The 23,748-nt window shown below is 41.1% G+C and overlaps 1 protein-coding gene across 1 annotated transcript in view; it reads right to left on the bottom strand.

The window, feature by feature from the left end:
- The window catches only part of spred1 (sprouty related EVH1 domain containing 1), a 41,827-nt gene extending 19,818 nt beyond the window's left edge, over window positions 1–22,009 (bottom strand). Inside the window, exons 1-2 of the mRNA XM_058091542.2 lie at window positions 21,286–22,009; window positions 4,368–4,647 (exon numbers count right to left, since the gene is read on the bottom strand). Coding sequence (XP_057947525.1) covers window positions 4,368–4,647; window positions 21,286–21,317 — 312 coding nt within the window. The 5' untranslated portion in view covers window positions 21,318–22,009. The remainder of the gene's footprint in view (window positions 1–4,367; window positions 4,648–21,285) is intronic.
- Window positions 22,010–23,748: the final 1,739 nt, after the last annotated feature.

Raw genomic sequence — 23,748 nt, 5'->3', positions numbered from 1 at the left:
CATACAACTGTATGTATGTATGTATGCAACTGTATAAGACAGGGTTCAAAGCAAGAAAAGTAGCACCTTATACAGCAAACATTACCTTGTGTGTTTAACATGCTTTGTGAATAAAGATGATTCCTATTTGCTCTGATATTAAAATTTTCTTAAAAAATATATATCCTTCAGTGTTGATATTTCAGGACTGTAACCAGGAAGTTGCACATAAACAAATAGAGAAACCCACACCAAAGCAAACAACTTCCTTGGCAGAGGTAATTACAGTATTTCATTGACTTATGTAGTCAACCCACTGATGGTTTACAACAAGAACAGATAATGCTATGCTTGGGTGTCTCACATGACTAACATTAGTCGTCTGTGGGTTTGTCTGCGGTTGTTATTTTACTTGGACTCATCACTCTGTCGCTCTGATGCCCTCAAACGGTCGTCAGAGCGCTGCGGTCCATACCAGGCACCCTGGCACTGGGTGGCATCTTGACAGACCTACATATGGCTGACTGTTTGTTGTGGCGACTGGGGTTGGAAAGCAGGTTAGACGCTGGCGGCAAGCGGGTGTTTTACCACTTCCCAGAACAGTCGCCGGGGTCTCTGAGCCATGTGTATGCCCATGCCTGTACGAGAGCATTCCCGTCACACCCTTTCCTGTGCCACACACACACACACACACACAGGCATGTACACAAGCATAGTAAGGCCTTCAGAAGCCTTGAACACAAAACACATAAAATGTGCTCAGTCAAAGGCAATGCTAGACGCCAGGCAGCCTCGAGTTGCCAATGTCAAAGCGTTAAAAGGCCACCAGAGTCTGTACGTCACGATGTTTGCCAGTGTTCTGACATCACTGCACTTTCACAGCCAGATTTACGTTTCAGTATCCCACAGCATCAACTAGATGACTTTTAGATCTACAATGCAACATGTTAACATGGCTGTGTGAAACCAGGGATATCCGCGGGCCTCGACAATGGAATTACATACAAGTTCAGTTCAAAACTTAGAGCAATGAACATTTTTACAGCAGGTTCCTAAAAACAGCTGAGCGTTGTGGCATATATGTATCAAACATTTGACTAGTGTTTTTGCAGTAGGTCCTGAAAAACCACAATGTGGTCCTGTCCTATAGAGCAGTGATTCTCACCTTGTGGATGTTTGCCTGCGCAAAAAAAAATATATATATATTGCAATTTTATTCTGAAAGGAATTTTTTCATGCAACACCTTAATTGTCTGTCTTGTTTGAGCCCGAGAAAGTGTTTAATACAAGCTGTTTAAGTTATCTGTTTAATTCTCATATTTAGAGGTGTATCAGTGGTTCAAAGTTGCCATTTAAATGCTAATCGCTAGGGTGGGTATGAGATTTTCAGCGTGAATTATGCAACAGGCCAGCACAGTTGTTCAAATGCATTTAGTTTATGTTGAATGTCTGAGATAAATTATTTTCTATCTTATGTAATTATAATTTACATGCTTTATTTCTGTGTGTTCAGTTTTACAGTGCTTCAAAATAAAGGCTCTGAAATTGTGTCTTTATTTAGAACCTATTATCTGGCTGCAGGGACCAAATGTTAGTGGTGGGAGCAGGATAGAAAACATTTTTGTTGGCCATCTTGGCTATGACATTATGGCGAGACCACGTGCCGAGAACCAGATTCAAATGCATGCAGCCATGAACTCACACCAAAGGCAGGAGAGTGACGTATTCACAACAATAACATTCACTCATATTATGTTGTGATAACTGTACACAGTCAGTAATAGCCCAATGCACATTGCAAAATACAATATATAGGTGAGCAATGATCACTGCTTATTTAGTCCTGGCAGGAAACCACGTACTATTATTCTAAGATTTAAAGAATAGATTTGGATTTACTTACTAAAACTGAGACATCGACTGAAAGATAGGCAAGAAAAATGAGTGACAGGCATCCATGTTTTGCTACCAATTAATGTCTAGAATGGGTACACCAGCAACTAGGTGCAAACAAGCTAGCAAAGAATGTACGCAAAGTGACACAGTCAACACAATAATAACATTTACTAATTTTGTGTTGTGATGAGTACCGGTATATGTTTTACTGACAGTGATAGCCACCATGCACATTGCACAGAGATGAAGAAAGCAATTGTTGTTTCGCTTGCAACTTGCCATGAAAACCCATAATATTCATAGTGATCAAAGGTGACGCTTTGTTGTTGCATGATTCAACAGATAGCCACCTAGCTAGCACATCATAACAAGCCAGTTACAAATCAACACTACATTAGCCACCAGCACTAGGCTGGGTCCTACTGACAATAATAGCAGAAGAAATGTGGATTGACATATTACCTCCTCTGCACGCTTTTCCACGGATGAACGTCTTGTGGGTTTTTGACTTTTTATTTCCATCTGCAGGGCAGTATTGAAACATGTCTGACAAATTTTTCTGGTGCATCCGACGAGGCGAATCGTGTCTTTTGGAAATGTCAACCAGCTTACTCTGTCTCCTCGAGTGTTTCAGCACAAGGCTTTCAACACAATGAGCGGGCATAACATAAAAAAATCTTATATAACAAACACAGAAAATTCCCCCAGAACCGGACTACAACAGAGTGAATTTCCGGGTGCAAATGTTAAAACATCACTTGCTCCTCCTCCAGTCCTGGAAGATGTGCCAAAAAAATTTCTAAAATTTTAAAAATTTCAAAATTGGAGCACGTCTAGCACAGGAAGTATGCCAATCAATTATATTTTCACTGCAAAAATAACAAGATTAACAAGTGTTTTGGTGTCATGAGCAATTTAAGGGGTGATGCAGTTGATATGGACGATCTTTGGACAAGCGGTTTTGGCAGTAGGCCCTTAAGGACATGTCATAGAGAGGATCTCTGACTTGGGTTTTTGGCAGGTGGTTCTTAAAAACAGCAGAGCACTCCTATCAGTATAAACCCATTGCTTGTGTTTTCATTTATGACTATATTACACTTCAAACTCATTTGGTTAAGAGTGGAGGCTAGACTACATTTTGGTACAGATCCAAATATTGCTCAATGAGAGATAAGGCGTCAGTTGACAGCCTTTGGTTGATGTCTTACAGTGAGTATGGGAGAAGGCGACTTAAAGACAAAAATAACATTGTTAAGTAAAAAATACTGTGAGTCAAGAACTGTTGAAACAAACAGGACCAACCAACAGGAAATGGAATAAGCACCCTATCAAAGTCTATGTAAAAAGGGGTAACTGGAACAACAGGAAAAGCTCCTTTTGGATTCTGATAGTGCGGTCTTACATGTCCCGCCTCCACCTCGGAACATCAAATGTTGTCTCACATCCAGGGCTAGGATACTGCAAGTGTACAATCCATAGCACATTTATGAGTGACTGTCATATGCTGTCAGTCTGTGCAGATTCTAACAAAATTTTAATGCTGTAAACACACATGTACAAGTATGTATGCTAATCACAAGGGTGAATTTCATTATACATTTAAGCCTCTATCCCTTCCAAACTCTGTTTCCCACATCCTTCCATCCATCATTCTCGGCTCCTGAGTAATCTGTCCTTCTCCCTGATGATGTAATCATGCATCATACCGTCACGCAGTTTGCTCCTATTTTCAGATACCTGTGCCACGGAGGAAAAGTCGAACAAGCGCCTCCTGTGCCAGTGCGTTTGAGAGCAATAGAGGTGCAGATAATCAACACACTATCAACAAACTAATAAGAGACAACAGTTGTCGTTCCACAAAACTGTAATATCCACTTTTAAGACGTCATTGAACTGGCAAGCTACAGGATTTCACAAAAGCGCACAACTCACAGCAACCATTTATCTTACAGTCTATCTTCTTCAGGGACAATACAAATGAGACTAGTATAGTCTAGTATAGATTAACAAATATTGTCTTAATAGAAGGCAACACAAGTGAGGAGCCAACATGGTAGTGCTAGCCTCATGGTCAGGGGGCTGCATGAGTGCCACCATCACTGGTAAGCTGTGGTTCATTGAGCAAAACATTCATTCCGATATGTACCGTCACACTCAATTAGGAAACTGTGCTATGTGGCAGTTTTTGATAATGAGCCCAACCACACGTCTCCAAGAGGCCAAGTGCCTTTCTCAGGAAGCTGAAGGGGATGGAATGGCCAGGAGTGTCTCCAGACTTGAACCCAAACCACAAAACATTCCGAAATCAGAAATATAGCACAACAATACACACTCCCTTCCTTCGTTTCTGATGCATAAAAATCAGCTGCATGATGGCATCTTGTCAATATGGACCCATATTTGTAATGAATGTTTCCAGCACCCTGTGGAGTCTGCAAAGTGTAATCTAACCATCAACTACTTGTGTCTATGCATCACTGAGTGTTCCTTACCAGTTTGTCTTTGAGCCTCTCGCCCTTTATGTAGAATTCCACCGCTGTGGGACTGGGGCTCGGGCTGGGACTGGGGCTGGGAGTCGGACTGGAGCTACAGGGGCTAAGGTTTCCGGTGCTCCCTCTGTTGTTGCCGCTGCTGTGGGTGCTGCCGCTGTCCTCAGCCCGGTTGACTTTGTAGACGGTAATGCAGCTAAGGCCTCCACCACCCAGGGGAAGCCATCCACCGCTGGAGTCATCCCGCGTCAGGACCACTGCTCTCACACGCGCATAACTGTCACTGGGGGGGAAAAGGGAGAGGATAAATATTATATCTCATTAAATATTATGCATGAAATCAATGTTCACTCTAGTCATGAAGGTGGCGATGATAATTAACATCCTGGTTCCAGCAAATGGTAAGTAAATACAGCTGCTTTTTACTTGGTGGCTATGACAATAATATTTCTAGAGGGGTTTGTACTCAAAGCTGTTCAATTAATGTTCCATCTTTAAGAGCAGGCTAAAAATAGAATATAAAACAGCAAGGTCAAAGACTCATCGCAATCAAATATATATATATATCCTGTGTGCGGCCCATAGTTACTATTCCTGATACAGTGATATAACAAACTGACTTACCTAAATTGTAATTGCGTGTAGTGGGTGAGCGATCATTTGTTTAAAAGGGGGACCTATTATGATTGTCCCCCTTTTCTGAGCTATAAAAGTAGTTATTGTTACGTTGTATTCTCATGTTAAACGATGCCAAAGTTACAGATAATGAGGTTTGCCCATTTGGAAGTGAGCTCTAAAAGAAGTTTGCGATGGCTCAAAACGCTGGGTTTGAAAAGAAGTGGGAAAACCGTTCCATTGTGACGTCACAGAGGGGCGGACTTCCTTATATGGTTTATAGTTTGGAAAGCACTTTGGGCATGTGACCAATCAGCGCAGTGGGCATGGCCAGAGGCAGAATAAGGGTCGAATAAATTAAAAGACCGTTTTGGCAGGAAGGACAGAACAAAGGAAATACAGCTGGAATAGATTCAGATAAATCTAAAAAGTTTTCTGTGCACGTTATTGTGTGTAGCTACTCTATAGGAGACCACAACTCAATTCAAAGAGTTGCAAAATGAGCATTATAGGTCCCCTTTAAGCTCTAAATAAACTTGACCTCCAATCCGTCTCCTTATACCTGTAGAAAAAAAATCAATGACATATACAATGTTGTCAGAAAGAAATGTGTATTTATTTAATATTTTGTACGTGGAGCGGTCTAGTGATTAGCGCGCAGACCTCATAGCTAGGAGACTAGGGTTCAATTCCACCCTCAATTCCACCATCTCTGTGTGGAGTCTGCATGTTCTCCCCGTGCATGCGTGGGTTTTCTCCGGGTACTCCGGTTTCCTCCCACATTCCAAAAACATGCTAGGTTAATTGGCCACTCCAAATTGTCCATAGTTATGAATGTGAGTGTGAATGGTTGTTTGTCTATATGTGCCCTGTGATTGGCTGGCGACCAGTCCAGGGTGTACCCCGCCTCTCGCCCAAAGACAGCTGGGGTAGGCTCCAGAAAGAAAGAAGAAAAAGCGGTAGAAAATGAATGAATTTTGTACGTGACCCACGTACGTACCCAGGTCCCATTGTAATCACCAGACTGTAAAAAAATCATTAATCATAAATCCTAACTGCACGTCTCTTCTTGCTTTTTCTGCTTGCTCACCACCACTGTAGCCTTCCCTGCCACTTCACCTGGAGTCAGATGTTTAGCTGATTAGATAACGCAACATTAGGCCACCGGAAATGACAAAGGTCAGGGTGTGCTGAGAGCAGCATTTTTTTTTTTTTTGCACAGACTCCTGGTAACATATTAAAGAGGATCTGGATGTCCACCTTTGACACATGGTTGAGTTTCTGACAGTCGTGCAATGAGGTCATAACCTAATATGTTATTTGAGTTTCCAAAGCCGCTGACTATAATACTTTGCATGGTTAAGAAATGGTTCCTCCACAAAATGCCAATGTCTTAAACTACCTCACCTCTCTGGATCTCAGTACGGGTAACCTTTGCTCACCTGCCTTCCACACCCTTGGCAAAGTTTGGCTCTGCGATTATCAATAGAGTCGGCGAGCATTACATTAGAAACTTTAGAAACATTAGAAACTGAAAACATCTTGACACATGACCAAAGTCCTGATGACATTTGTTGCCTCATTTCTACAAGAAAAATCTGCACACATGTGCCTGCCAGAGGCTTATACGGAAATATGTTCTTTATTAATCATCAAACAATGCAGTTCTGTCTTCATTTCTAATCAATGAAATAACATAAGGGGTGTCCTGATACAACTTTTTCACTTCTGAGCAGATACCAATATTGCGACCTTGAAGATTAACACTAACACTGTTATCAATCCGATATCAGCACAAATCATACACTTTCATTACTTATTTTGTAGTGTGGAATATTTAAAAAAAACTTGGAAACTTAGTCAAGTGATGTCTTTTCTTCCGTGATTGTCATTAATTTGCGGACCTTGATGACTTATTTGAAGTTCTTTTTCCCAGGTGGAATGATTATTTCAAATCTAAATTTGGGTGGGTGTACGAGTATGAATTTATTTTCAGGGTCAAAATTCAAAATATATACTACATACATACAACAGTTGTGATGCTGAAGGTTTCTGAATGTCGTAACTTGACAAAGCCAATCCCCACTATCCTCTCGATAATAATTGACTGCAGCTGGCAGTTTCTATCCCAGCATATATTTTTGGACAGCACTCACTGGAATCAAACAAGACGAACTGTTGAATAATGCCATCTTGAAGTATCTAAAGCTTACAAATGGAGTGAACTGTCTGGCTGCAACCACCAGAGGCACTGTGTCTCTACATCATATCAACGAAGGTAAGTTGAGCTACACAAACCAAAAACATTGCTTCTGCACATCTCCACCGGTAGCGTCAGCTCAATAACATAGGTACATACAAATAGGAGTTTGCAGCATTCGCCTCCTGTGGAAAATATGATAAAAATATGAATTATAGGGACTCTATCTTCCTCCAGCTGCCTAGAGGGCAGCAACATTCCAATGTATGAATAGCACTGTATCCCGCCTTTTCCTGTTTTGAGTACGTAAGACGTAACACACACACACCTGGTAGTTATGTTTGACGTGGCTAAGTTTAGTTACCAACATCTGCCTATGTATAGTCTATAGTAACCACGCAATGACTGATTGTCGTTTCTCTCTGACTGCTTTTGTGTATGTGCACATGCCGTGGAATTGTCCATGAATACAATTTTAGTAATGACCAACATTGGAGGTTTGAATGCAAAAACATTCAAACTAAATTCCACACCGTTTTTTCATCCCATTATTCTTATTCCACCATTTTTTGTGTCATCTCCTTCCTGAATCGATTCAAAACATTCCAACATCATTTATCAACTTTGCATTCAGTGTTCTTTCCATTCAATCAACCGTTGCGTGCCACTGCTATGGGTAAGGATTCGGTTTCCCTTGAGAATCTTTGATGCCTGATGTAAACAAGACAAGCCTAACCTACCTTGTAAGTAGTTTAAAACTATGCTATTCGGCAAAAAAAACGTGGGGATGCATCTGTACTTAAAACCATGGTTTCTAAACATCATCTCTCACTGTATTCATATTTAAATGTGTAGGGTTTGCTGCCTCATGCTCCCCCAAACGTGAACAGCATTGGCTCATGTTGGTAGTCAAGAGAACAAATTCCCCGCTGACAATCTCCCAGCACCACCCTTTCTGGTCACACCTTTTACAGCACCAGAGAAGCTGTGTTCAACTTTACACTCAAACGCCTGGTCTCACCATAGTATAAAAAAAACAAACATTTTGGACCAATTTACAAGCAGGAAGAGACGGAAATACGGTGGCTGTTAAACTCCCCCAATAAAGGATGTGGGGGTGATGGGTGCAGGAGGGGCTGTCAGTCAGGCAGGGGTCCCTGGGGTGAACAGAAGGCAGGCGGTGGTGTCGCTCAGCCATGACCAGGGCACAATGACCAAGACCTGACCCTTCAGAAGTACCATCTCGCACATGCCAGCACTGGGACGGCTCACAGGGAGGAGGGGGTTTGGACCCAGGGAGGAAGTGGACTCAGGTTTTATTTTGTAAGCATCCTACAAAACCTCACTGTGAAACAAAAAAATCAGTTTATGTGATGTTAAAAGCAAAGAGGCTACTCATTCATGTGAGCCTTCCTTATGGTCCAAACAGCAAGTGGTCTAAAAAGGCACCTAAGTGCAACACACACACACAGGGAATTTTCTCCTGGGATGTTTCAGACAAAGGCTGTCCTCCACGCCCCTTGCTGGGAGAACACAGTCCACTGGACACACAATCAAGAGCGGAAGCACATCAGCTGGCTTGGGCCTGTGAGCTGCAGTGAAAGGGGGTGGGTTGGGGTGGGGGTGAGGTGGTTAATAGAGAGAAAAGAGTCCCCCATTCCAAATTATTCCAAGTTATTCTGCTGGATGACTGACTTCATTTCCGACCAAAAGCAGGAGAGAAAAAGAGAGGGAGGGGTGAGAATGTAATGGAGGACTGTGGAGGAGGAGGGAGGAAGAGTCGGATGGGAATAGGGTGGAGACCGAGGTGACAGTCAACAGCTCCCTACTGCATCTGAATAGGGCCTTTTCTATTCACAAAAAAAGGATGTGCGCAGGCTTTCAGTGCCTGTATAAAACAGGGCGTTTGCCACAATAAGGGTATATTTTTGACTATTTCAGGTCTTATTAAAGAGTTTGAAAAAAAAACAGATTTGGAGTGGAAGAAGGAACACAAAGTAGGACGTTGTGGTGGAGAAAAGGCGTGATGGGGGAAGCACGTGCAGACCGGGCAGGCGTGGGCCTTGAGGCCGGTTGCTCTAGTGTGTGGTGGAGAAGTGGGATCCTGGGACAACCATTTCCTAAGTGGACAAAGTGGCCGTTTGTCTACTGCTCTGGCCCATGGCTCACTAGGCTCCAGTATGCCATCATGCTTTTGCTTGTGTCTCAGCCTTTGGCTTCCTACCCCGATGAGGAGTGGTGGCGGTGGGGGTAGGCTTGGATGGCAAGGGGGGGGGGGGGGGGGGGGGGGCACTGAAAGAAAGACACGAAGAGAAGAAGAAGAAGGAAGAGGAGTGACGAATGAGAGGGGAGAGAAAGGATGTGGCCTGAGCCCTGGGAGCCAGCCAAGTCGCCCTCCCTTTGCTGCGCTCCGTCTCCTCCTTCTACCAAAATAAAAAAAAAACCCTCTCTGCCTGCCTCTTGCTACACAATGGCTGCTTCTCTGCTGAAATTTCACGTTATTGGATCCCTGGCCCGGAGTTTTGTACTCCCACAATGTCCAAGCAGTGGAGCATGCTGTAAGGAAGAGACACACTCTGCAAGCTAAAAGCAGGAAAACCATTCCTCTTCTCATTAACATCAGAAAAGGGGAGAAAAAGTCTCCCCCTTTGACTTATTTTTTTTTCCATCGCCCCAAATCTCTACTCAGTATCAAACAGAGAAAGATTGTCAAGCTCCACTAGACAGATTTGGCTTGTAGAAAATAATTAAAATATCATTGACAAAATAAACACAAGCTACTTACCCCAATCCGATTGTTTAGCTTATCCTCTGTTAGGAAAGTAACAACTAGCAATAGCAGAGGGGGTGAAAATGTGTAACAGCTAGGTTAGTTTCATGTTTTTAAAAATCCAACAAAATTTCCCAACTGAGCCACACAGTTTCCAGCGGGGCAACACATATGAACGCCACAAACCAGCCTGCCAATTAGCCACGGTTCAAACACTCAGAATAAGTGAAAACTAGAAGGGCACGGCTAAAGAAATGACAACAACGCAACATGAATGCAGAGCAAATTATGACACGAGGGCCAGGAACAGAGACACGCACTGGGGGTGCTTTATGTTAGACATTAATAAAAGGCCAATCGTAAATTCGGACGACGCCCACAAAAACAGCTCGCGTTCACACGCCTGCTTTATTAGCTGCAGTGAAAGCCAATACTTAGCCTATGGAAGGAGAAGTGAAAGAGATTTTTTTTGCAGTATCTCCTTGCAACACCTCAGGCTGCTGGTGAGTCATCTGCCTCACAAGAACATTTGGCTAAGCTACTGACTGACTCAGGAAATCACAACAACCCTGCAGTATATAATGTAGCTACATTTTATACACATCTTTTGACAAAACACAGACAAATATGGCAAAAAACTAACTTACAATCATCACATGTGGTGACCATAATAGCGTGTGAGCAGACAAAACTGAATTTAACTGATAACTGGTATTTGCGGTATGTCCTTAGGTTTGGTTTTTATCCACACACTAAAAAAAAAAAAAAATCTAGGCCATTCAAAATGCGTGACAACAAGTGTCATGTGATTGTTCTCTTCTCTCATTGCTGGCAAGGAAGAAGGTTTGGTGTACATTTGTGAGTCAAACAGGGCTAACAACAGACCAAATGTGTCCATTGCCACACGCTAACACAAACATGCAAGTGTAAACACAGTAGAAATTCATAGTTTTGATTCTCTTGTTGTTGGCATGGCTATCGCCAGAGTTCAAATGAGACATTGCTATATAAACGCTCCCTTTGGCAACATCACATTCTAACACTGATTTTAACACCTATCCCTTCAGATAATTCCAACCAAATATTCCATTCTTGGATCCTCAATATATTTTTAGGTACCATTCAGCGCTAGTCAATACGAATCAGATTACCAACTCCAAATGACATTACCAAAACAAAGAAGCATTGGATTTGGCTGATGCAGCGTCTGTGGCCTGCTTTGATATGAAAAGGAAGCACACCAAAATATAAGCCACAACCAGTAAACTTCAAAAAGATCTATAATTATGTACATATATAGTCCACACCTGTCCATAAACCGCAGTTGTCCACGATGCAACACTGGATATTTAGTAAACAAAAAGATGCTACACCCAAAGTCTTTTTTCAACTTTTGACAAAATAAACGCACTATGCCAAACAGTGCGTTGCAACATGCCTAGCTGAACAGTGAGTGTAAAATAACTAGTTAAATAGTAGTCTACCAAAAAAGTAATTAATCGCTGTCCTCCTCCTCCTCCTGGGAACTAAAACCACTGAAGTCGTCTTGACAAGCATCATCATTCCTTTGTCTCTCTTTCGTTGTCATTCTTCGTTTTCATTAGGCCAATAGCTATTTAGCTTTAGCTGTCCACTTCATTTAGTCCAGCCTTTCGAAACCCATTGGTAATAGTTCAGAGTTGGTGGTTCACACAGTCTAAACCGAAGGTAAGGTACTGCTATACTTGAGATACGTCAGACATGCAAAAGTGATATTAGCTTCCACTTCACTAGTCCACGTCCCTAACGGTCTAAGCATCACGGAAAATGTATTTTTAAGCCATAAATTAGGCACATCATTGTAAAAGGGTTCAAATTCAAAGCATGAGAAAAAAGAAGCGGCTTATAAAACGAAAATTATAATAGGTACTTTTAACTATTGAAGTTGGAAGGACAAAGCTGGAGGGACCAGGCATCGATCTACAAGCCATATCAGACACAACCCAACCACTGTAGCAGCTTCTACTATGGTTTGTAGCAAAAATATCATTAGTATTGCAGGGGTCAGAAACTAGCCTCTCTTACAACATTTAAGGATAGAATTGTACACCCCGCTAGATTATGTTCCAACAGTACTAGTCCTGTTCGAGTGTATTCCAAAAAAGGGCGGACAAGCAATGCTATAAACGCTTGATGTTGCAATAGCATTGCTATGTTAAAGGGATATAGTTGTCTATCCAAATATTACTGTTTCATTACTGCTCCCTCACTGTATCATTGTTTTTGTTTGCTGTTTCATGTAGACTATGGATACTATATGTAGTATTCTGGTCACTAGGCAGCAGTAATAACACAAAACATTGATGAGATATTACATTACCTTAACACTGCATGAGGTCAGTCATAGTCTGTCTGACATAATAGAATGAAAAATTTTCTCCTCCTATTCCATGTGAAAGTTTTTGGCTCTTAAAGGGTCACTGACAAGTTCATCAACTTTGACCAAATATGTTATATATTGTTTGTAATTATCTTCAACATTGTTTGATCTTTGAAAGCAAAAGTTAATTCCCAAAAATTACATTTATAGTTTATAGCTCTCGCAGTTCAGCCTCATTTCTGGAAGTGATGCCATCGGGATCACACCTATCAGCTAAGAGTAAGCAAACGCTTCTCGAGGTAGATCGTTGACTTGGTTCAGTATATTTTGAAATAGCAGTCATGCCAAAAAGTTGTGTTGCTGCTGGATGTTCATAGTATTCAAGTGATGCTATACACTTTCTTTACCAAAAGAGGAAGGTCAACAATGATCAACTGCAGAGAACAAGAGACAGATGGACGAGTTCTGTCCTTGGCAATGATCATTTTACTGTTGACTGCTTCAAAAGGAACACCTTTACAAGCAGCATTTGGCTTGGAAGTATGGTATAAACACCGTTTATGTCATAGTTGTCTCAGAGCAAGTCATGTCTTGTTAACATAATGTCTAAACACGATTCCATGATAGTGGCAGTGACTTAATACTCTACCATGTTTTGTCCAAATTGTACATTACTTCTGTGAAGACAGTAAGTCATATTTATTATAACTTGAGTCTGGTCATAGCTAAAAAATATGCATGTATAAACTTCCAATATTAAATTTGAGAAGGAAATGACTAATTTATTGATTTACTAAATTAAATTTAACAGGTTATTATGAATGCCCATCGCACAGAAAAACACACACCAGTGAAATACATTTGTGGCATGCACAAAAACCCACTTCCTGTTCCCAAAGGCTTTGGGAACGCCATCAAAGACACAAGGTTTATGATTTACATCTGTGCTCTTTTATGTCTGCGGCCTCGTCGGAAAGAACAGTCTTGGGCCAGCTGCAGCCAAGATCTCGCAACAAGGCACAGCCTTCACGGTCCCACATGCCACACAATTCCAAACAATAATCACGATTAAGATAAAGTTATTCTCTCACAAGACTCGCGATAATGTCTGTGGACATCATAGCCATCGCAGGAGAAAACATCTCGCTCTGCTGTGCTTCGTTGACTACCCCAAAATCTGAAATTTGCCCTGAACTTGGTTGGGTACTGATATTTAAACTGCTCAAAGAGAGCTCTTGAAATTAAAACTTAAAACTCAAAAAGGAAATGAAATGTGTAAGAGGAAGTGGCTCAGCCTTTACATGCAGGCAAAAATCCAGGCACATTTGTAAAGCATGCGAGTGGGACAATGTCTGTTCCCTCGGTCGTCTTGTCTCCGTCACAGGCAGTCTAAGCCGTCTGGTTACTCAGAGGACCGTCGCCATTAATCACCCAAACAATCAAGAGGACAGCCTCTAGAACAAGGAGACGCTGGTTCATAAATATTGTGTCTGCCAAGTCACTTTATAAAACTCTCTCCCTAATCATTCTGCATCTTTGGAAACCTGAAAAAACGCATGCATGATGTCAAATAATAATCAGGTAGTTTATCTGATGTCTGTGGCTACTGAAATTTAATTGCTGTGATCTGCTATGCTTGCTTGCTTAGAATTAAACATTGTGCAGTGAAAGGTCTTCCCTCATACCATCTTTGGATGGACAACAATCCGGAACAATACGAACAAGCTAGCCTCACAGTAAAAGATTCGATGATGGTGGCAACTAGACAATGGATACGAGTCCCCCTCCCCCCAGTATTTTCAATGGGACAAATTATTTTGAAAGATGAACAAAATGGAAGACTGGAATGGCTTGCGCTCCAACTTAAGTTTCCAGGAGTGAAGAAGGCCTTAACCCTAGCTGCAGGCTCACACTGAATCCGGTGCGTCTGTTGCGGCCGTACTGCGTAACGGAAAGAATCACTTTGGGGTCTGTCTTTCCCCCCCCCCCAAAGAATCACTTCGGGGTCTGTCTTTTTTTCCCCAGACACCGGAGCACTGGTAAAGCTGTGGGTTTCCGCAGCCGTAGTCTACCAGAGTCAGTGTGAGTGGCACTTGCGGCAAGCCGGACTGGATCAAGACCGGAGCTGCAAAACATTCATTGTGAGAATGGGGTAATTTAGCAGGTTTCACACAGAGCTTACCAAAAACTCACTTACTTACACCAATCCAGTTCAATATGCTCGACAAAACATTTGAACCAAGGAATTTCACCAAATGGAGATCCAAAGTTTGACAGGCCGACAACAAATCGCCTTATTGGGGGAGAGACTTTGCAGTTCCTTTAAGGCTCTATGTTTAGGGTGGAATTGGCCAATAAAAACGGAATCCACTGTTAAACGAGAAAAACAGAAACTGACAACAAATGCTGTTCAGTAAAGTTGAGGAACTATTTCCCCAGAGGACTACTTAATCGTGGCAGCGTATCGTCACAATGACTAACCTTCCCCCTTCAATCTAAACATGCCGAAGCGGCCACTTGAAACACTGGCTAAGCGGGTAGAAAAACTCTTCTCTTTGCTTTCACCGTTTAACGGAGCATGCTAGTGCGGCTGTCTGTGTGCGACTCAGGCTGTATGACTGTGTTTACACCGTGCATGTTGTGTTTTACTGCTTGTTAATCAAGTTTGCAACTAGGGACGGGTACCGGTACTTTTATAGGCACCGACTGAAGTACTCCTGGCATAGTACGACTACTACAACCATGTTCCAGTTCAGTCTCCATGGAGTGTCATGGCGCTGCCGCTAATGACATTCAATTCAGAAGCAAAGACGAAGTCAGGCGGAGCTGGCAGTATACAAGTATAACAATAACAGGTCGGTAGATTGCATAGAACGAATGTGAGCAATATATTCAATAATTGCTTTTGGTGACATGACACAGGAATACTAAAATACGGAGTAATTTAAATGTCACTAACATGTATCCAGCTATTATAAATAATCTAATTTCAATCGCAACTTTTACCGATGCCAATACCGATACCGATACACTAGAAAAAAGAACAAAATTAGATGTCATTCAAACATTACCTACCACACCAGTTATATTATTCGACCAGCAGCCTCTGTAAGGGCAGCTCCACAGCATGTAGCTAACCAGTTATGTGTGGATCAAGATGAAAATATAAATCCATTAAATAGCGGATCTTCTGGCTCAAAAAATCTGGCTCTAAAAATCGATTCAAAATATCGGTACTATGAAACTTGAGTCATTTGAGGTAATAGTGGAAAGCAACTAAATTATTGACACCTGATCTAAATGATATTCCATTGTTGAAAATAAATGAATACATTACTTTGGGTTATAAAATTAATCCTATACAGTATGCTGTGATTTGAAATGCACTACTTTTTTTAAATTTACCTGACACGTTCGGTATATTTGCACCAAGTATTAGTATGAGATCGGTATTGCCAACACCAGCATGTTTAATCATTTTAATCGGAAAAGAAATCAGTGGTATCGCACATCTCTACTAACCACTTTTTCAAAACTCAAAGCAATTCAGGGACCATAAATGGCATCTTGTGTTCTTGAAAAGGAAGTTCACAATGAAGGAAGACACAAAAGTAGCTCATAGAAAAGTAGGTCACATTTGTTACCAACTCATTGGACTCATTGACATATTTTACCAATCATTATAAATAAATATGGCTAATCTTCATCATCTGACCAGAGCCTTTTGCTAGAACAGCCAAAGAAATTGTCATGACCACAAAGTAATTGCCTTGTTTGTTCCCGTGTACCCAGATTCTAGTAATGGATTGAAGTGTAACAGACCAAGAACAGAAGTTCAAACTGCTGAATGGACACCCAGTTCAGGCCTGATACACATGACAATCTACTCTGAATAATTCCACTGCGCTTGTGTACACATTAACAAATAACGTGTCATTTGTTTCTGTAAACCACTGTAGTCACAAGCAGCACTTCCCTAAAAGTTGCAGAAGCAAAACCAAGCATGTGTTTAACTCAGCAGACTTTGTGAAAAGGGAAGACGTGTCTAGCATAGATTAGCCACTAAAGGTACGTGCTCAAGGTCACATCCAGTCAATCGTCCCAGAAATACTATCTATAAAATAGTCCAGGAAATTATTTAGCTTAACATACGTAAGTGCCACGGGATATCAGCAATTACCCCTGCCATAAAGCACGAGACCCTAACAGCTGAAGTAGCTGCCTTCCCTTTGTCATTTCATGACCTGATGAGGGCTGTTTAGGAGGAATGCGTTTGAGAAAGCTGTGCCACAGGAATGGGAGTGCAAAACAGCCCTCAGGTGATAAGATCACAACACCCACATGGCAGATAAAAAACGCTGAGCTGTCAAATCAATCACGTAGATAGGAAAAGGACACAGTTGAGAGAACGCTGGGGAATCACCTGACCGGCAGCAGACAATGGTGAGGCACAGCAGGAGTCTTCAAACAATGCAGGGCCGGACCCTTGTATACATGATTGTTTCACTGAGTGGCCAAATGACCCTCACTCACGTAAACAATGGAGGAACACTTTATAAGCCACGGATGACAGCAATCCACCAGCTTGATTTCTAATTACCTTGTACAACACATGTCTAAATCCTTGTATTTCTGAAGAAAACTGCACTTTATTGGTGTCATTTTGGTCAAATGTGCAGTAAAATATTCTATACATGTGGAGTATGACAGTATCATTAATAATGCTCAGCAGAACTACTAAAGTTCTTATAAAACATCAGTGAGGTTGCATGCACATTCAGAAAATTCACGATTACCCTATTTCATTTTGCAAAAGCAAACAAAAACACAGCAGCAGAGTTTTTGTTGAAGAATAAGCAACTACTAGTTACCCCAGAGGGTGATGCTTTAAAATTATGCATGTATAGTCATCTCTCGCAATATCATGGTTATATTATAGCTCCCTCGCTACATCAAGTTTTTTCAGAAATTATTTCATAAAGAGTCACTGTTTACAAATGTAGTATTCTAGTCACAAAGACTACAGTAAGGACGTAAAACATTGATGAGACATTACCTTACATTACCTTAACACAGCATGAATCCAGCCATGGCGTGATCGAGTGGAAATTAAGGTTATACTCCCATTATGTGTGGAAGAGGTAAGTTTTGGCTTCCTGCAGCATAAGAGTTGCACAATGTGATGTGACCAATGAATAGTAGGAATGTAAAGATGTCTAAAGGCCTGTTATTTCATGTTTATAGGACACTAATAATGTTTAAAAAATAATTTATAAAGTTTTATATAAAGTTCAAACAGTTTTTCTATGCTCCAACTACAAAAATTAAGTATTTATTAACACTGACTCCTATTGCTGGGTTTCAACCACGTGACTGAGAGGCTGTTGCGGAGAGCAGACAGATAATATTATCTCGTAATATTAATTTCATAAATTTTCAAAAAACATATAACTTCATTGTTTTCTATAACATTACTAATTAATCAACTTTATACAGCTAACTAAAATGAAATTTTCCACATGACATTATTCTTGTAATATTCCGACTTATTTTTATTTCTGATTGACAAAGAGTGATTAAAAAGGTACTCCTATTAACTTATACATTAACTCCTATGATAACGTAAAAAACAGGGATCAATCTTATATCCCATTTATGTGGACAAACAAAAATTAAATAAAGGCTTATGTAACAAAACCTTATTAAAAAAAATCCAAACACAACAAAAGGAGTGGATATGGTTGCAGCAAACCTCAGTATTCAGCTCCCTCTGCGTTTCTATGAATCATACAGCAAAGCAAGCAAGACAGGTGGTGGAATCCTAGCAACAATGTTTGGATCGCTTCGCCATCTTAGCTGCCGCCACCATGCAGAGAGGAACAAACCCGGCAGCACATCATGTAGCTGTATTTCCCAATGTGGGGCCTTGTGGCTGGAAAACACTGGATTCAAAACAAAAAAAATACAGGTATGCTGATGTTGACGACACCACATGTTGATAAACAACAACAAATGAAATGTGATGGAGAGCAACCAATGGTAATAATAATGCACAGCTTGTTAAAACAAATCTCAATCCGCAACAACAAATACATTCACCAGAAAAAGTAACAGCATCTGCACGGCAGAGGCCTGTTTGCGTGTATACACTGCAAGATCCTGAATATAAGACGACCCCTTGTTTATGCCTTTGTACGTTGATAAGCATTCACGCCTGGGCCTTCATTTCTATACTGTATTACAGCAATTTCCCTGACTTATTTTTATTCTGTGTGTTTCTATTTTGGAAGATGTGCTTGAAGGTGTATGTTATTACTTGCGAGGGGAGCGATCACACTAATTAAAAAGGACACCGGCCTATTGCACCCTTAAATGTACTCGCAGGTTACATTATTTTGAGGGTTCCTATTTATTTGTTATGAAATGAGCCAGTCATCATCAAGAACTTGTGAGGAGCGATCACATTGCAGTCCTTATATGACATGCAATTATGCCATGCCCTGGCATAATTATGTGGAGTGTGGAGTTTACATGTTCTCCCAGTCCATGGGTTTTCTCCAGCTTCCTCCCAAATTCCAAAAATATGTTATCCGGGGACACTAAATTGCCCATGAATGTGCGTGTGAATGGTTGTATGTGCTGGCAACCACTCCAAGGTGTACCCGGCGTCCTCCCAGCTACCCCGATGTTAGCTGGGATAGGCTCCAACATACCCCAACACCTCCAATGAGGACAAGAAGCATAGAAAGTGAATTAATGAAAAGAAGTCATGACCACTGTTTTTTTAAAAGAGGCGTCCTGATTGGCCGAAGTGCAGCATTAATTGTTCCATCTTGTACCTCTGTTCCTATTCTCTACTGAACCATCCCGGCACACTGTTTTCTTCGTACCCACTAGTCTGTCGTTTTCCTATTTCACCAGGAAGATGAAGTACTCCCAAACAGGAGATTTTAACAACAGAAACATGTTTACAAGCTCTGGCTTCTCCTTGGCGATATCATGAACCAAATACTGTGCTGTGCTGTATTTCTTTACAAAGAAGATGCGAGGCAGTTCCACTTTCTTTTCTTTCCGCTATGAATGATCATTTTAAACAGAACAGAGCAGAGTTGATTAGGTGTTTTTCCTGCAACCGTGGCACACTTTATTGATGCATTGGCGCCTCACGTCTACCTCTACCTGGTCAATAGCAGAGACAAGAAAAGAGAGGGAATTAGCATGACTGAAGGCAGGAGAAGTGTACAGACGAAGAAACAGGGAGGTACCGCTGTAATACGGAAGTCATTTGGTTACCATAGAGCAGAAGTGGAGCAAGAGACCATAATATGCACAATTAGCAAAGCAACGGTGAGGAAAAGGTGGGAACACGACAAATTTATCCTACCATCTCAAGAGCAAACAGAGTTGAGCACGAAGAGTCTGCCATCCACAGCATGTCTACACTTATCCAGTCAAAAACACAAAACACTTTTGCTCATAGCCTTCCGTACGACAAGAGAGGTAAACGACAACATAACTGATGCAGTGTCGTATTATTTACCCAAAGACGCATTTATTGTCAGTCAAAAAGGACAATATTTACTTGTATTACTGCTATTAAACTGTAAACATGAATTCTGAATACTTTGCACTGATCGAGTTTGGTAGACACTAAATTCAATTGCTGTATTGTACAGTTTGTTACCAATGAATCAGCTTTACAATTTGAGACTAGTGTATTTGATTATGTGGGTTAAGGTTTGTAGCTTTTTATATAAGAGTCAGCTGAATTTAATGAAATCATCATATTGTGATACATCCCAAAAATATAGTGATACATGCTTTTTGCCAACATTAATTACAAATACCCCCACCAATCATCGTGAGGTTACAATATTTTGGAGGTATGTCAGAATTTTGTATACGACGTGGAATCGACACAAGCATGAATCAGCCTTTAGGTGGCAAGTGCAGCTGAGATGCACACAAACCCAGGTATGTTCTGTTTATTATAAAGACAATAGCAAATTAAATACGCCGACCCCCTGCAAGGCACCAAAGTTAGCGTCATGGTGTGTTTCACACATTAAGAAAGCATGACAGTGTAAATGGCAAAAAAGAGGGAGGGGAGCACATGACTTCCTCTGTGACAAACACATTATCAAAGACACAGTGGCTAAATGAATAAAAACACCCATTCCACGAACAGGCAGTTTTAAGTGTTCAAGAAATGCAGAGGAAAAGGAAATGTGATCATTGTGTGACCGTGGCTGCAATGCGAAACAGTGTACAGTGCTGTGTGAATGGGCCTGCCAGGTACTTTATGAATGGAAGGGATCATGTGACCAGCAGCACCTCCCGAAGCAGATATTTCTCACTGACTGTCAACAAGCGCACACAAGGGATCAGCGGTGTAAAACAATACCCGCCACCCATTTTCACCGAAAATGTTTCTTTTAAAAACCACCTACGGACAATGTTTGTCATTAAACACATTTCTGACACGCTCGGATGCGTTTAATGGGTGCTTTTGTTGCATGGGAGCGTCTTTTTTATGAATGGAGATTGTGATATGTAAATGAGGGCGATTGAGGAAAAAAAATGGCATCTTCCGCCTTCAAGAGGCTTTTCATTAACGAAAAACGCACCTCTTTGTTGCGTTTTTAACCATAACAATGCGACAACATGTCAGCATATCCATATTATCCTGAAATATGCACGCATGCTAATATCGTCATGTTACCGATATTGTCGAATACACATAGTAGGGTGGATTGTACGTTGTTATTGCACACATATGCTACAAAAATGAGTTAGATACGGACCTGGTGTTCTAATACTGAGTCTCAATTGACAAAAACACACATACACATGTTAATAGTGGGATTTTTTTTTACCAAACATCGCAGCAAATTGCAAGCATCGCGGGGTCACAAAGATATGATTTTCTGCATGCTGACGTCAAATATGATGAGTTTTCGGGGTGATTAATACTCACTCGTTGTTTGGATTTGTTGAATCTTCACTCATTTTCTTCCTCACGGAGATCCGAGTCCTAGCAATAGCATCGACGGCGCATTGCAAAATAGCACAAAATTCACCATTTTCCTTCACATGTACAAACAAGCCTTGTTTAGTTTAGTTTGGTATCATATGTGGTAGGGTGCGAGGTTTAAAAAGAGACAATACGAGAACGTAAAAAAAGTGTTGCTAGCCTTAGCCGCCGATCGCTAAGAGGAATGACAATTTCTCCTCCCTGGAAGTCAAATCCGACACAAAATTAGCCATCTTCTTTAACAACCACAGCCCCCAAGGCGGTTGATGCGGGTGAAAAAGACGTGTTATATCCTCAGAAAACGCAGAAAATGTTAAAGCCTGTAATGTTTGCCAGCTTATTAGCGTCGGGCTGTCGAGCATCCATTCGCCAAGTTGATGTCCGCCGCCGGGACAACACTTGAAAAAGCGTCCTTGTTGTTAAAAGAGAGAAAAAAACAGCCTCGCTCCGCCAACGTGTCCGAGTAATGTCCGCGATAGGAAAAATGGAGGAAGGGAAGAAAGGAGGGAGGAAGGGAGGGGGGGTGAAGCCACGTTTGTTTTTAATCCACAAATGTTGACCGACGATGTTTGAAATATTTAAAAAGCAGTCCGTTTTTGTAACTCTGAAGTTAGCGGACATCTGCTTTAATCGAACTCCATTTTCAACAAGGGGAGGGGAGAGAAGAGGAGGGAGGGGGGGCATCGGAAAACTGGGCGGATGTGTCGACCGTCGCTGGAGAGAATTAGATCCTTCCGCGGCGTAGTAAAGAAATGTTGGATTTAAACGCTTTAACGCGCCCATTCAAGTGATTTGGTAGTACAGAAACCAACATTCTGATAAATAATACATCGCTTGAACGACAAACGTATCGCAAAAAAGTGTTTCTTTCCGGAGTCGGCTGGAAAGTAGTCCCTGCACTCTTTCCAAAAGAAGTTTCCCTTCAATCACGCATTGATATAAGAGTGTAGAGGTGGACGATACTGCATATTTTGTGATCGATCCGATAACATGTAAATACAGGCACATAATCGCCGATACCGATCATTTTTACTTGACTCTTTTTCAAGAACTAATAGAAATACAGTAACATTTTAATGTCTTTTTGCACGAATTGGAATGTGGTATTTTTCTAACATACAGCAGGTAGAATATATAAAAGTGAGTTGGAGCTCTCATTAGAGTAGGAAAGAAATTAAAGAATAGCGACTCTGTAATCAGGAAAAAGCAGAAAGAAAGTAACAAACAAAGGTCTCTAAAAACATATAGAAAGTGTAGACCTCCACCGAGTGGATTTTTGGCATGGACTGTCCTGTTGATGCCATAGTATCTGCACAAGGGATGGGCATAATCAACTTATCAATTAAGAAGTTTGTATTGTGTGTAATGGATGAATTTTGAAGCACCCGAAGCAAAATGTAGTGCACTACTGGGTTTCCACCAGCAGAGGAGCTGTCCATTCAGTCTGAGTTCTAGTTTGTTGTCACAGCAAAATAATATTCCTACATTTTTTGGATCAGTCTTTCATATTTTGTCAAAACTTATTCGTCCTGTGGGACCATTTTTTGTAGGGTGATATGCACAAATGCCCAAAATGGTCTCCCAATGTTAAAGAATCTTTTAAAAAAATAATTCCGGGATACAGATGTGATCTGGATTACCCCCAAAATGTAATCAGTTCTTCCTTATTGAATTTCCGACAATTGCTGAAAGTTTCATCCAAATCCATTCCGAATTTTTCCATTTATTCTGAACAAACACAAACAGATAAACGAACCAAAAACATAACCGATGTTTGCACTTGGTGGAAGTAAAAAAAACCTTTTAAATTAACAAATTAATACAGTAAAGTCTCGTTATATCGATATTGTCGGGAGTCGGAAAAAATATCGATATAACCGGACTATCCATATATCCGATCCTGCGCCGAACTGCATTAAAAGTGGGCAATAATGCACTTTTGCATGTGTTTGGCCAGCTATGTGGGGCGGGTTGAGCATGACCTGTGAACCAGGAAGTGCGGGAATAGGTGTGTGTGCTGCGCTCTGGTGGTGGAAGTGTGAAAAATAAAGTTGACTGGAAGCAGCCGTTCGCCGTGTTCTTTTTTGGTATTGAAATCCTTAAGCAAAGATTGATTTAAGCTGCTTTTGTATCGATGTAAGCAGACCAAATTGGCTGGCGGGAGATGAAAAGGGCATCGTAGTAACCGGATTATCATAATAACCGGGTATCGTACTAACGGAACTAATTATATCATAAAAGACTAGAAATTTGCTGGGAAATGAAAATAGTATCGTAATAAGCAGTACTTCGATATAACCGATATTGATATAACGAGACTTTACTCAACTTGGACTCAAGTCCGACTTGAGTAACAAGTTTGACAATGTCATCAGTACCTGCAACCCGACTTGGACTTTGACAACA

Source organism: Doryrhamphus excisus, linkage group LG14 (assembly GCF_037039965.1).
Source record: "Doryrhamphus excisus strain RoL-2023G ecotype Guam linkage group LG14, RoL_Dexc_Guam_v1.1, whole genome shotgun sequence".
NCBI classification, from domain to species: domain Eukaryota; kingdom Metazoa; phylum Chordata; class Actinopteri; order Syngnathiformes; family Syngnathidae; genus Doryrhamphus; species Doryrhamphus excisus.
The sequence above is the reverse complement of the archived record's forward strand: the minus strand, read 5'-3'. Positions and strand labels throughout refer to the sequence as shown.